At 31.6% G+C, this 16,394-nt stretch overlaps 1 protein-coding gene across 1 annotated transcript; it reads right to left on the bottom strand.

Annotated features, from left to right (window-relative positions):
- Positions 1-3,188: 3,188 nt before the first annotated feature.
- LOC130671977 (neprilysin-2-like) lies at positions 3,189-7,113 on the bottom strand. The gene is made up of 6 exons (XM_057476157.1): positions 7,059-7,113; positions 6,758-6,969; positions 4,034-4,210; positions 3,472-3,969; positions 3,318-3,388; positions 3,189-3,201 (listed from the first exon to the last, which is right to left on the bottom strand). The coding sequence occupies exons 1-6, from the start codon at positions 7,111-7,113 to the stop codon at positions 3,189-3,191; spliced, it is 1,026 nt and encodes a 341-aa protein (XP_057332140.1).
- Between the last annotated feature and the right edge of the window lie 9,281 nt (positions 7,114-16,394).

Below are 16,394 nucleotides of genomic sequence, written 5' to 3' on the forward strand. Positions count from 1 at the left end.
CAATCCCCCCCCCCCACTGACCACCAAAGATCTGCCTAAATAACGAAAATATATTTAATATATATTCTACATACATGTCGATTAGATTTCATTATATATATTTGCTGTACAAATAAAATATATGTGATATACATTTTGACTATATAAAAAATATATTTTTTATATACGAAAAACGGCCAAAAGTTATGTATTTGAAATATATTTATTTTATATGTAAAATATATGTGCGTATATTTTACATGTATTTCAATTATAAATTTCATATACTTTATTTATATGCCACATATATTTCACATACATCATGAAGTATATTTTATTTCCATGGGGGAGCGTTTATGACTTATGAACTTTCCGCTAAGAAAATTAAAAATTTTCAAAAAAAAAAGGAAAGTTACGGGAGAGGGGAGCAGTGTGGACGCCTTAAGGAAAATAATTATAATATCATTCATTTTTTTATGCTCTTTATGTTGTCGAAAGAATTAAAAAAAAATTTATTATTTTTTTTTAATTCTTTCGACAACGGTTTCTCTTGAACGAATGAACCGATTTTGATGGTTGAGGTGGCATTCGACGCGGCTTATAAAGATTCAGAGCCCAGTCCATTTTGGAATCAATCCATCGAGCACATTAAAAGTTATCCAAAAAAAAACATTTTTAAACAAATTTTATTTTTGGAATATCTCTGAACGTTAAAAGTGAGATAGAGACCTGAAACGTCAAAAATATTATTTTTTATTAATTTCGAACCACATAAGCTTCTGCAAGCATAAAGATTTGAAAATGTCTAAAATAAGGACCACCCTATTGTACATATACGCTCTCCGAGCTGTCCTCCATTTCTGATTTGGCTTAGATAATCGGAGCGTCTCACAGCTTGGAAATTAGAAAATTCATCAGGGACTGAACAAGCGGATAATATCTTCTTGGCAAACCGTTAGATAACAAGTGGAGGAAACCCTTTACACAGGGTATGGGGAGCAGTTGCGTCCCACCACTTATTGGTTATTGGTGCAAATTTGGTTGAAGGTCTATGATGTGATCCACATGTTTTGAACCGCAATTGTTTTATTGCGATTATGCGATTACGTATTGACCAGTAGTCAATACCAAAAAAAGGCGACGAGTGAATGAAGGCAAGATGGATTTTAAATTTTACTCAGATTTATTTTGAGTGAAGCGTGCTGCTTCTTACAAGTTCACGGAGATAACTGACTACATAAAAATCGCTTAAAATCTAAGTTACAATTTTTGCGAGGGTGGGAATTAGCTAAGAAGTAGGAACTCGGAAACAACTATTGGCTTTTCCTGTGATCAGGCCTTGGAAAAGGGATGAGAAGTCGGTCATTGGCTGGAAATGGAAAAGTGGGTGCGTAGGAGAGTCGTAGGCGGGCCCTTTATGGGCCTAAGGGAGATGGAAGTGACGAAGCACGTAAAAATGACGGAAGGAAAGTCTCAAGGACGCGAGGATCGTGGGACTACATGAAACATAAACGAAATTTTACTTATCTTTATGACTTAAGCAAGAGGTGAACCTTTTTCTTATTAAGTGCGAGGCTTATGGCCATATAACAAAAAATATGAGTAATGTTTATAATTTAAGCCTTTGCAGCTGCGTGGTCTCTTTCGCGACAATAGCGAAAGGCCTTGAAAAACTCATGAAGTTTTTTTAGAGTTGTAAACTTTGGAGTTTACAAACCCAAAATGTGCAAGGCAGATGTGGAGTGCAGTAAAAATAAAATAAAATAAAATGTAATAAATAAAAATAAATGAAAATAAAATAAGTGAAAGTAAACTACACATAAGTTTTCCGCCTGTGAAACGAAAAAACTATAAAAATAATAAAATATTTGACATTATTAAAATTTAAATATCATTTTAGTTGAATTTAATTGAGCTAATGAATATTCTAAATAATGGCTAATTAATTTAAATCAGAGGAGACGGAACACCACATACTTTGATGCGTTATTTCATTTTTACCTCTCTGATAGCATATAAAATCAATTAATTAGCATTTGTTTGCTGTTGCAGGTTGCTGAATCAACTAATTCAAGGCAATTATCAATAAAAAATATGTTTATCTTAAAAATTTATTGCTGTTATAATTAAAAATAAAATTTTTCACACTGAAAATTGTCATGATGCTGCTATCAAACATATTCATTTAGTATCGTAGACTAAGACTTTTGCAATGGATATTTCACTTGGGTAATAATAAGAATTAATTGTCTAAGATGTTTGATAGCCGCTGTGAACTCGATAAAATAAAAAAACCGATGAAGTAAAAGAATAAATGAATTTTTCCTGGTTAAAAATATTACCACACTGAAAACTTTTCCTGCGGATTCATGTTTGATTCCAGTGGACAGTTGAAATCGTCAGCGAAATCCGGGCTATAAGCCAGTGGTCCATTAACACGGTGTTCTATTGGAAACTTCATGCTAATTAAAGTAATCAGTGATGCTAATTCAGGACGGTATCCAGAACACCATGTTTTTGCTGCATTAATCCAAAACATTTGTTTCGGTGAATAAGGAAGTCCAGGAAGTTTTGGTTCTGCTTCATGTTGATCAGCCCAATCTCTGTACGCTAAATATGCTAGTTTTATACCTTCATTGTCAGCAATATTTTCGCGGTAACTATTAAATTCATACTCCTGCACAAAGAAACATAGAATAAACGATAATCATTATAAAATATTTCTGAACAAGTTATATTTTTACTTAAGTAAATTTTTAATTTTCTTACGTAGTCTATTGATGCCTTGCGACCGTAAGTTTTATATAGAGAGATTAGATCTATGACCTTATCTATGTATTTTTCATTTGTTGATGGATCCCACCAATCAGCTAGATTACCATTTTTATCATACTGATTACCTTGATCGTCAAAGCCGTGAATAATTTCATGACCGACTATGAACCCAATGCCCCCATAATTCAAGTATTTTGGAAGGTCTTTATTAAAAAGATTGCCCTGAAGAATTCCAACTGGGAAATCTAGACAAGTGAAAAAAATAAAATCAATGCAACTCATAACGAATCCTCAATTAATTCTTAATAATTTATGTGATGAATAATAAAATATACATACAAAAAGAGTTTCCCAGTAATGAAATGTATGCATCAACATTAACTACTTGGTCAAATCTTACCCAATCACTCTTATTAACGGGATTTTTCAACTCACTAATGGTGTATTCTGTTTTAAATAATAACGAAGTTAATGTATTTTCTAAATAAGAAGCATTTTCATCAAGTTTGAGACTCCCATAAAATTCATCTAATTTAGTGTCATTGAAAAACTCGTCAGGATACCCAATGTTGATAGTTATAGATTTAGCTTTATCTAAAGCATGTTTCCTAGTTTCTTCATTCATCCAGTCAACCTTTTATATATTATTTAAATTAGTTACATACTAAGAGTTTAATTATTATTAATAAATAGAAGGACTAATAATATATTATTTACTGTTTGCAATGTTTTAATGAACTGATCCCGAACATCCAAAGTTATTTTTCTGGCAGTTTCTCTGGCGTCTTTGCTAAAATAGTCTCTTACATACATCGCTCCTGTGCTGATTGGTAACGTATTGGAGACAGTTTCAACACACTCTTTCCATCGAGGTCTTCTTTCCGTTTCATGATATAAATCTTTATTGTATTCAAGTTGTCTTTCACGAATGCCATCATTTAAGTACTTTACAGATGAAGCAACAGTATGCCATATTAGATAATTAGCTTGTACTCTCTTTGGAGTTGACTTCATCAGATCTTCAAAGTATGAAAAGAAGTACGGACTCCTAACCATCACTACATCGATATCATCGAATTTGTAATAAGGGGCGAGAAATCTATTGAAATATTCCTTCCAAGGGATACTAGGATGTTTATTTAATAATTCAGCTACTGTGATTGGGTTGTACATGGAAGTTGCGTTATCTTCCCGAAAAATTTCCGACAGACTCATCTAAAATTTTTGATATAACTTTTTATCATTAATTAATTAAATAAAATTTATCATAAAGTTTTACTTTGGCAAGATTCATTTCAAATTCGAGAGCATCCCTAAGTTCATATTGAGCGCGCTTACGTTCAGCACCAAGAATTACCGCAGTATCAATTATGTAACGGTAATATTCTTTAGCAATATTCTTGCGGAATCCTGATAATAAGGGAAGACGTCTTTCATCATGTATAGGATCATCTAGCTGCAATAAAATTTTTTTAAAAAGATTTTTTATTAGCCAAAATTATAGTTACTATCGAGATATCGACTTATTTTTCCATAAAATATATTTTTCTTTATACCTCGGCCGAAAGTACGTACGTTCGGCCTCGGGTTCACGGCAGAAAATCTAACATTCGTGCCGTGCTGGGATTACTCGCGCGCCATCTATAACGGCAGGCCGAAAGAAAGCAGTAGCGGGACGAAAGAGTTTTTCGTGCACACTGCTACCCGGTTATACGTATACTACCGTCACTTTGACAAAATTTGCTGACACTCCCGCTCGTATTCATAACCTCAAAACTTGTTTACAATTGATTCGAAATTATATATGTCTATATTTTTGAAAAAATAATATTTACTAAAGATTAATACAGATTAAAAAATTATTTTTTATAAATTTAATAATTTTTTGAAAATTAGAAATTATTTATGATACTAAAGTTAGCCGACGTCTAGTAATTCTTTTATTTTTTTTTTTTCTAAGATAAATTATAAAAATAAAAAATTATTTAAAAGTCGCGCCTACAGTTTTTTTAATTTTCGTCAAGTGCATATTTTTAGTTTTTTTTTTTTTTTGTAATCGGTTTAAAAAAAAAATCCGAAAGTAGTTCATTCTGGAGACTGTTAACTTCAGGATCATAATTATTGCTTTTAAAAATGTGTAATGATGATTTTTTTAATCGATGTATTTGATGCCTGCCCCCCCCCCCCCCACCAGCAGTACTCGCTCCGCTCGTGCCGCAAATGTCGGGGCTGGCATCAATACCTGCTAAAACGTAATTATGTAATTTATACACCTTTGATTTGTCAACGTACTTTCGTCCGGGCATGAAGAAAAATAGTATACACTACACGGACAGAAAGTTGGAGAGCCCTGAACTGCGCGTCTGATGCCCTCGGCTTCGCCTGCAACTTTCTGCCCTTGTAGTATAATATACTATTTAAAATTTTCAGTACTCCTAGCGGCATAAGAAAAAAGTCGTTGAATTTTTATTCAATTTAAGTCAACAATTAGGGTTACATAATAACAAATTATCGCCTTTAATTTAACAAAAACTCAACAATTTCTTTTTCTTTCGCTTGGGAACTTAACCCGAGTCAAAATTTAAAAAGTAGATTGAACTTACCAGACGTTAAAAACGTAAATTCAACCTTTGAAGACGTTAATAATCGTAAAACGTATTTTAGACGTAGTTGACGTACAAAAACGTAAATAAGACTTGCGTAATCGAGAGTCGTAGATACAACCTTTCAAAACTTGCAATCAAACAATCGAACTATACACAGAAAAAAATCCTGTTACTGCAACATGGCTGCCTCCTGTTGCAGCTGCATGAAAATCCTGCTGCTACAACAGGATTTTTTCCTGTTGCAGCAACAGTAAATTTTTTTTCCGTGTATCGAAAACATTTCATTTCCAACCCTATCCAAAAATTCCCATAGAATCCAATCAAATGCGACGAAAACCGCATAGAAACCAATACAGTCTGTAGGATTCTATGCAGTTTCTGTGGCATTTGAGTGGATTTTATGGGAATTTTTGTATAGGGAAAAGATATGTCTAGCAGCTAGAAGACAATAAATAAGAATCCTTAGCAGCTGTAGAAAAATTTTTTGGGCCTTGCAGGGAATAACTCTACTGATGCCCAGTTTCTCGAGATTTTTTGGGTCTTACAGACTACCTAGAAGCTTGTAGATAAAAAATGTTTCCGACATAGTTTAATTGTTTTCATGATACCAGCATCGAAATTTGAAGTTTCAGTGTCTCTACAGCGCGTCGAAACAAGCTAATGTCAAGCCGATGCTGCAAACAACTGCTAGCAAATTCGTAATTCACAAATCCCTTCACAGCGGGCAGAAACATGCGTGTTTCTTCTCTTGGGAAGAAACACGCATGTTTCTGCCCTGTGCTAGTTATATTTAATGTTCATTAGCATTCTTATTACTTCCATTGGTTTACTTGTCACTTTAGTTTACTCATTTCATTTTTTAGGGGACAGTTTTAATTAACCAAATGAAATTAATAAAAAATGAGTGAAAATAATATTTTTGTATTATTTACTATTAAATAAGTGACTGTAAATCACATATATCTCATTCTCTAACAGTTCTCCGCATCATCGGCTTGAAATTAACTTGTTTCGTACTGGCTGCTGACACTGAATCTTCAAGTTCCGATGCAGGTAATCATGATAAATATAGTGTGTGACTCAGGATAAAACACAATTTCGACTAAGGGTGATGTCAGCCCACCTCACCCTAGTATGAAATCGTTTTGTTTCATCCCTTGTCACACAATATACTATTTATTGCCAGTTTTAAAAGGTTGTATCTACGATTTACGAGTACGCAAGTCTTATTTACGTTTTTGTACGTCAACTACGTCTAAGATACGTTTCACGACTATTTACGTCTTCAAAGGTTGAATTTACGTTTCCAACGTCTGGTAACTTCAATCTACGATTTAAATTTCGACTCAGGAAGTGATGTTTCTTGAATAATTTAGGTGAATATTTTCGAAACTTACATATATAACACGCTTTGAACTGTTTTTGGGATCTACATTAATGGAAAAGTCTATTAGATTATTAGAATCATAACCGAGGTCACGGAGTTTGAAGATAATTGTCGTCCAATCAGATTCATGATCGTTCCACGTATCTCCTTCTAGTACCGGCCATCCTCCGAGTTTTTTTATTATACTCAACAAAGGAGTAAGTCCTTGTTCTTCAATAACAGCTAGAAGTAACAATCAAATTTCAATAAATTCAATGCAAAATAATCATTATAAAAAAAAAATAATAAATAAATAAAATAAAAACACTGACGTTCATCCATACAGCTCTTGTAGAGAGTTTTTACAAGCCTGAATGCATAAGGCATATCCGTTGAATTTAGATTTTCTATACTTCTTCTTAATTGGTTTAAAATTACATTTTCTCCGGTACTGAATGAATCATATCTCATATGTGGCTCATATATCTTATTTGAGTGATCAGGAATGAATGTTGATTTCATAAATCCACCACAGGCAAATTTATAGAAGTTATCACAAGGGTCAACAGATGTATTCATATTTTTTAGGATCTCTGAGGCTAAAATAAATTTTATTTTTTATTGCCGATAATTTTGTTTCATTACAACTTGATAATTAATCATGTCTTACCGGCATGGATACATGATGGTAAATCGCAAACTTTATCTGAAACTAGAAGAAACAGAAGGTGAGGTTTGAAGTATCCAATTGGTCCAACGCAGTAAAAATTTTTTTGATAAAATTAACATAAATCGCACGTAAAAACAGCTTATACTAATTTAAGTTGTTTTAACGTATGCCGATGGGTGTAAAATACTTTCCTACATATTTTAAATGCAAAATTGACAATTTTTTAAATATTGTAAGCAGAATTTTATTTTCGTATAGAATAACATTTTTGTATGTCGAAAAATAAATTGATTAAAACTAGTCGTACGAGATTATAACTACAGAGCGTTAAACTTACACGTAAAAATGTTAAATACTCAAATTGAAATTTTCACACGTACGTTTTTTACCCATCCGCGAAATAATTCTCACTGCGTAAAACTTTTCTGTTTATGGTTATATTTTGGCTTTTATCTCAGTTGTGGCAATTTCAGGTGAAAAAGAAACCAAAACGAGTGATGCGTACATTTAAAATCATAAGTATCGCGAAAAACATATTTAAAAGTTCGGTAATCAATAAAATATCTTCTACACTGAGAGAAAAAACTGGTTTTCCGAACTATGAAAAACATTCCGATGAAAAAAGATTTTGTCTAATCATGTATGATCATGCATAATTGTCTATATGTGATTAGATCCAAAAATTGGCCAGGTCTGATCATACATAACTTGATCTGTTAATATATGAACAGATATGTTCATATATGATCATGCATGAACGAGTATAGTCATTTTTAGAATCTCATTTACAATATCTGTAATTTATTTATTGGAGTTTTTTTTTGCTATCAGTGATCCTTTTTTTTATTAAGTGCTATATAAAAATAGTGGAGATAATAGAAGTTGACCGAAACTCAGTTTTAAAATTTGGTTACAGTAGAGCACTACCTCTCCGCTTCGCGTTCGAGGTGTGCAATAATAATAACAAAAATTATGTTTTTACCTGCATCTGTGCCACTGCGTGAATTCGCCTTCACATTTACTATACTTATACCTACTGCCAAGCCAATAACTGCAATGACTGCAACAATCAGCAATATTACTTGTATCCGTTCCTTAAATGTTCGACTCCTCCAGCATGTCCACCATGTCGACGGTGTCCTAAAACTTTATCAAAAACCGGGTTTTCATCAGATTTCGACGTTTGAAGGTGTTAGGATGCTATTCTGACATTTTCAGAGAGATGTGTGTGTGTGTGTGTGTTTGTGTGAATGTAAACCTCTCATATCTTTTGAATGGAAAAACCGATCTATATAATTTATTCATTCAAATTAAAAATTTTTGATATTTTGAAAACTGTTAAATCGATCAATTTCAAAATTCAATTAGCTCTAGAAATCAATGAAAGATATCGATCGCTGCGAAGAACGTCTCATTCAGATAATCCGTTCGAGAGATATCGTCGACGATTATTAACAAATAATAAATATAATATGATTGTAATTACAAACTTACATATCGCTTTTTTGGTCTATATCATTGTGTAACTGCAATCCTGGGTTTTCCATTTTGTTGATTGTAGTCTTCACAATATAATTTATGTTCCCAACAAAGTTCACTCTTAGTAAATGCAATGATCCGTGTGCTTTGTGACCTGGATGTATGGAGCGTAGATTTCCCGTCTACCTGTTACATATTTAGATAAATCGAATGAAAAAGATACTATTTTTTAAGCAGGGTAGTTGATTTGAGTTTAAATTGATTTTCTCGAATAAATGAATAGGGGAGACCGGGGCAAAAAGGCCCCCCTGAAATTTTGATCAAAAAAATATTTTTTTTTTTTCGTCTAATTACTATGAATCCGATATGTTTGCACATTTTTAGCCCTTTGCATGACACCTGGGGCAAAATGGACAAGGTGAAGATTTTGAAAAAGTGATTTTTCCATATTTTTCGGCTGATTCTCTATGTCTGAGGCAAATTTGGTCACTAAAAATATTCAGAAGTAAAAATTTTTCTTTTAGTTGATAAATCTTTAAAATAAAGTAAAACTATCCATTATCTAAAAAATTAAAAAACACTTTTTTTATGTTAAAAATAATGATAAATAAGAAATGTAGAATTTTCTTTTTTTAAACAATAATTATTAATTAATCTAATCGTGGGGGAACGATTTATTACACCTTAAAAATTTTTTTTGAGTCATCTAAAAGTAAAAATAGTTTTCATGAAAAATACGTTTTTAACGATGAAAACAAACTAAAAAAAAAAAAATTATCATTTTTTGGAGTGGGGCCTCCTTGCCAAAAAAAAAAGTTTTTTTTTTTTTAGAGTTTCGGCAAAACGTCTATAAATTTGTTCAAAATAGGACGAAATTAAAATGATCTGATGGTTGAAAGCCACGAAAAGTAATAACCGGCTTAGGGGGGCCACCCTGCTCCGGTCTCCCCTACTAGTTTACTTACTAAAACGTTAGATAAAATTATCATACTTTTATACCATTCAATTCCTAACTACCTTCACTATATGAACTTTACTATCAGTGTATCTATTTATTCTTTAAAAATATTGACGGCATATTTAATTTATGAGGAAAGTTTTCGTACAGAATTTTATCAAGAAATTTAATTATTTCAATTAAAAACTTACGTATCGTTTGTTTGGTTTATATTAATGTACGACTGGAACCCTGTGTTTTCCATTTATTTGATTGTTGTTTTCACAATGAAATTGATGCCCTCAACAAAGAACACTATTAGTAAATGTGATGATCCACGCACTTCATGACCTGAAAGTGTGAATCATGAATTTTTCGTTTTCCTGTTACATGTCGAGATGAATCAAATTAGAAAGATATAATTTTTTGAAGTAAGGTAGTTGATTCGTATTCAAGTTGATATTCTTGAATGAATTAGTATTATTTTAATATCAATTGGTGAAAAAAAATTGAATTTAAATTAAAAAGGTCTTCGAATATTTGATATATAACTGAAAGCTGAATAGATATACAATTAAAATGAAATATATCAATAAGACCTATGAATCTATGAATGGTAAACGTCTATCGTAAGAGTCTTGAAACCACCTACCAGTACCAGCTCTTCGTGACGGACTGAATATCCTTTTTCTCCAGAAATGGAAAACTGTCCCCTGAGAAAAGCGGGAGGAGTAAGTGGCGTTTTTCTCTGTAGGAAGAAATAGGCCAATCTGGTGGTCCCTATTCCCCCCAGTGTTCCTTGAGTATGAATGCTTTGGGTGCACATCTTCGCATAAAAATACCATGTATAGTGTTGCTCCAACATGATTTTTATGGTGACTCACCTAGACTGGTTCATGTTGCACCACCTAGTTATTTTTTTCCGTGTATTATGTGGTCCTGTCTGATGTCACAGAGGGTCCGTTTTCCATCCTCTTTCGAATGTTATTTTTGTTAACTTCATTGTACAAAATTAAAATTATTCATTTGGAAATTGCTATAAATTTTTAATCTTAATCAACTATTTATGATTTCGTTTAATTCGGGTTCGCATATGTCTTCATTATTCATTTATTTATTTATTATTTCGCTGCTTTTATATTATTTATTTATTTGTATATTGTTGATTATTTATTTACTTATCAACATTAAGTCCCTCAAGTGAGCAATATTTAAAGTTCATATTTACTCAAGAAAAAAATTTTGTTTTCAAGCGTGACTCGAAAACTGTTTAACGTAGATAAGTAAACTTAATAATAAATATCTTTTAAATTCTTCAGTGCAGATAAAAATGCAGTAAATAGATAAATCAAATGACTTTTCCTTATTAAATTTTTAAGAGCGATATGTCTATATACACTAGACCGATTCGAAAAAATCGACTATTTTTTTTTTTTCAAGGACACACAGTAAAAAGTTCCAGTAGGATAAAAGACGACATCTATTAAAATTTCAGCCCTTTATATTAGTATTTAGTAATTTCTTATTGCGATTTTCTATTTCCCACACTGATAGAAGTGTTTTCTTAAGAGAAGAGTATATATTTTCTTCTAAGTACTTGAATATTCTTTTGAAAAGAGAAAATGCTAATTTCATTTAAGAATATGTTGTTTGAACCGAGAACATGTGTTTCGTTAAACGGAGAAAGTTAAATCCTCAAGTTTACTATTTCATTTATTAATTCGTCGATAAAACGCTAATTAAAAGTGTTTTTAATTTTTTTTCACCTGTCTTATTGAAATTTTACCTTGATTTTTTAGTATACGTTTTGTAATCATGTTCCGAAGCTTACCTCAAAAAATCTGACCTGGCTAAACCTGTTTCCGTCTATCAGGTCTATTTGACAGGACTATTAGTCTCGACCTGAGAAAACTGTCCTTGGCTGAATATTTTTTTCAATTCCTTCAAGGAAAAAAATATTTACGCTAAGAAAGCTATGTTATATAATACAAAAATATAATTGAAATGCATTTCAATAACATGGGAAAAAAAATTTTAAGTTTGGAATTTTATACCTCGGTAATGGCGTATATTACAAATAAGCCCAGGATATATATTTGTAAGTAATTCAACGCTCTACAAAAACGGGCTTTATGATTTTTGAATAAATCCATCTGCTGTAAAGTTATTTTAGCTTGAACATAAATCACAACGCAAACTGGGTTTGAGATTGAAATCCATTGACGATAATGTCAATTTAATGAAGAAATGGTTAAATCTAAATTTCCGTTGTACGGGGGGATGATTAATAATCGTTTGGCAAGAGCATTACAACTTAAAAAAATTATTGACAAAGTTGAACATGTTGTGTTTAATATGTTTTATGAAATACTACCTACCAATTTTATTAAGGAACTTTTCTTTTCTTTAAAAATTATATATTTCATAAAGTTGAATGAATAAATACGTAAAATAATTAACAATAAAAACTGAATTAGAAAATTATATTATCTCTTCATAATTTAATTAAAAAAATCTATCATAGTAATTCGAGTTTATAAAAAAACATTTCAATTTTTTTTTAACTTCCCGCTGAGAAAATCGACGATTTTCAAAAAATTCGGGAAGTTATTGGTTTCACCCCGATTTTCAAAAACCGGGTTTTCATCATATGTCGACATTTTAAGGTGCTAGGATGCTACTCTGACATTTTTAGAGCGATGTCTGTATGTATGTATGTATGTATGTGTGTGTGTGTGTGTGTGTGTGGATGTAAACCTCTCATATCTTTTTGATGAATGAACCGATTTAGATGGTTCTTGCGGCATTCGAAAAGTATCTTCTGAACTTAGATTTTCAAAAAAATTTTAGACCATTTAGTCAAATGAACTCTGAGATATTTAAGAAATACGAAACGTTTTTTTTGGATATTGTGAAAACTGTTGGATCGATCAATTCCAAAATCTAATCAGCTCTAGAACTCGATAAAAGCTTTCGATTGCCACCAAGAACGTCTCAATCAGATAATCCGTTCAAAAGATATCGTCGACGAAAGAAACAGTAGGAAACGGTTTTTTGCAAATATCGTCGAAACGACAAAACCAATCATTCCCAAAATTTTATCAGCTCAAGACCTCAATAAAACACGTCGATTGCCACCTCAACCGTCTTAAGCGGTCAATTCGTTTACGAGATATCGTTAATTAAAAAAATAGTGAAAAACGTTTTTTTCCAGATATCTACAGAAAAATTGAATCATTCGATTCTAAAATCTAATCAGCTCTAGAACTTAATAAAACGCGTCGATTGCCGCCTCAACCATCAAAATCGGTTAATTCGTTCGCGAGATATCGTGGGAGATAGAAATGCTAAAAAATGTTTTTTTAGAAAACAATGGCATACGAAAGTATTTTCGAGCTCGAAGAGCTCGAAAATGTATCCACAATAATGTTTTCGAGCTCAACGAGCTTGAAAACAGCGGAAAGTTTTGGGGCTGGCCCGCAGGGTTAACCGATAGACCGATTTTTTTTTCAAAAAACCAAGGGAAAATCTTTTTTTTCACTTTATGACCGTTTTCTTCTCTCGTGCCGAAAAATGACAACTTTGTCATTTTTCAAAATAAAGTAGGCTTAGAAATTTCCCCTAGCTGAGAAATAAAAAAAAATAAATTTAATTTTAAATATTAGAATCAAAGAAAAGTGAAATGTTTAACAAAAAATAAATTGACTTAAACAGATACGAAAAAATTAGTTTTCATTTATTAAAAGATATTAGAACTATGAATTTATTTTAGAGTGCAGATCGTCCTTCTCTTTATTCCTTACTTTTTTAAAAGAAAAAGAAACACAATTTTTTGGATGATAACCACTTAATATTTTCCAATAAAATTTTATTTATCAACTTCTGAAGTTTCACGAGGAAGTTAATGAAATTTCATAATAAAGTCACATAAAATAAGCCAAATTTAAAAAAACTTTTTTTGTAATTAAAAAAAAAAATTAGAAGCAATCGTCGGCACATTTTGAAACTAGCGCAGGTTTTTGCAGAATTAGCTGAAGTTTTTTTTTGAGTAAAAAAAAAAATAAAAGGGGTCGGACTTCGTGAAAATGACGGTTATTTCGAAAAATTCTAAATATTCCATAGATCCGGACTTCTGGTGTGGTCCCAATCGGTCAATTTATGAAAAAGTTCTAGCAAAAAAAAAAAAAAGAGCGGTTTTTTTTCAAAAATCGTAACATTCTTTGGGTTCGGTAAAAAAATCTGAAATAATTCCTAAAAATCTATTTTATGGGGCAGAAAAAGATAGAAAACTTTGAGCAAAATCGAAGGGGGTCGGGTAAAAAATTAGTCGATTTGACATGGAATGACCCATATATTATTATTTATAATATTATTTATAATAAAAAATACACTGACACAAGTCGAAGTATACCCACAGAGTGGAGTAGAAAAAGTTGTAGGTGGCGCTTTTATTTTCTTCTTTCGATCATTTTACCACACATTGGAGTTGATTGTACAAGTAATCTGGTATTGTATACTCCAAAAATCGTTACAGATACCAATTCATATAAAATTGTGTGATTTCCAAAACCACAAAATAAGTATTTTATACTACATTGAGTAGTTGTGGAGCCTACAAACACGGAAAGAAAATTATGGCAGCGGTTCCCATAATTTTGTGAAATTTTTTCCTATACCATCATAGGAATTACGACCATAAATTATGGGAGCGGTTCCTATAATTATAGGAATGTTTCCCATAATTATAGGAACCATTCCTATAGGAATTACTATCTAGTTATGGTAAAATTTTCTACCATCAATAGATAGTAGTGAATACTGTCTAGTTTGTAACATCCACCATATTTATAATAATTGTTACAATCCTGTATGTATTCACTACTATCTGTTGATGGTAGAAAATTTAACCATAACTGGTAGTAATTCCTATTATTTAATTTTCTCCGTGTAGACATATGTTTTGAGACTTCATATTTTATACAGAACACTGGGTAAAGTCCCATTGACGCTATTTGGTTCCAGCTTCACTGAACTAGCACCCAAAATTTTATGGTAAGTTTTTTCCATGCAGAAATAATTCCTATGGTACTATTGAAAAAATATTTGTGTTATTAGAGGAATTTTTACTATGTCGACATAGGAATTCTACCTATGAGCATAAAAGGAACCATAGGAATTTTTTCTTCGTAACACATATGGGAAATTCCGATAGAATATAAGAAAAATACCCATAAATTAAATTGTAGATATTTTTCTCAATTTTACATACGGTTTATTCCAATGACACCATAGGGTTTTCTACTATGTCTACATACGAATTTCCCCCGGCTGAATATAAGAACAGTAGCCATTTTGCACACCTCGAACGCGAAGCGGAAAGGTAGTGCTCTACTGTCACCAATTTTTTTCTCTGAGTAGGGAATAAGTAGGACATTTTAATCTATTTTATAAACGCCTGCAGTAAAAACCTGAATTAAGACATTCTATCCAAGGCTTGCTTTTTTGTCATTGTTCACGGAAAAATCGACACATGCGCATGTTTATTTCATACATTTTCGGATACAAAAAAAATCGGATTTTTTTTCATCTACACAAAACATTGGGTAACGCTTGTGCGGCTTCACAACGTCGGTTATTGCAAACGTGGGTTCAAATCTTGTTCGGATAATGTCAATGTACCTTATGAATTTCAATTTCAAATTTTATTTGTTATAAAAGTTATCAATTCTTAAGTAAATTGATTCAATCACATGAATTTTGTAGCATTGAGAGAATTAGCTCTTAGTGTTTTAAAATTGGGCAGCCGGGTAGCAGTTTTAACTGTTTGAATTGAATAAATTGCTATTTTAAATGTCAAAGGTCTCAAATAAACTCCAATACTATTTTTTAAAGTTTATTTTGCTCCATTGATATTTACACACACGCACCCACCCACACACGGAAGTCATCCTCAAAATAATTAGGAATTAGTCTCAAGAGGTTAAAATAACACTAAACAAAAAAATCAAAATCAAAACAAAAACCCCATTTCGAAAATCGGGCTGAAATCATTTACTGCAACTTTTTAAAAATGTGTAATTTTGAAAATCAACAGTCGAATTTAAAAACAAAAATATGTCTGCAATTACTCTAAACTCACTTTTTTTATTTTTTTCCAAAATTTAGTGACAAAAAAAAATCAGTAATTCAAAAAATTTTCTCGATTTTAAAGGCAAAAATTAAAAAATTCAGATCAATCCGTCAGATCCTGCTTGCAATATAAAAAAAAATTGAACATACTAAAAAATCAATCAATGCTTTCTTGAGGTTGAAAAAATTTATTCAAAAGACCAAATTTGCTAAATTAAACCGAACCCAATAACCTCCTGCGTAGGAAGCTTTCAATTTTTCAAGCAAAAATTAAATAACAAAAAATTTTCTATAAATTTTCATTGTACCGAAATTATTTTGTGGACCCAACATGAATCACCTCCATCAATATTTGAGAAACATTATAGACAAAGCTATCGAGTGTAAAGAAAACGGGTAAGTTCGTCATAGGACATTGAGCTATTTTTAAGAATGATGATACCGACAAGCGCG

The sequence above is a fragment of the Microplitis mediator genome, chromosome 7 (genome assembly GCF_029852145.1).
Source record: "Microplitis mediator isolate UGA2020A chromosome 7, iyMicMedi2.1, whole genome shotgun sequence".
Taxonomy (NCBI): domain Eukaryota; kingdom Metazoa; phylum Arthropoda; class Insecta; order Hymenoptera; family Braconidae; genus Microplitis; species Microplitis mediator.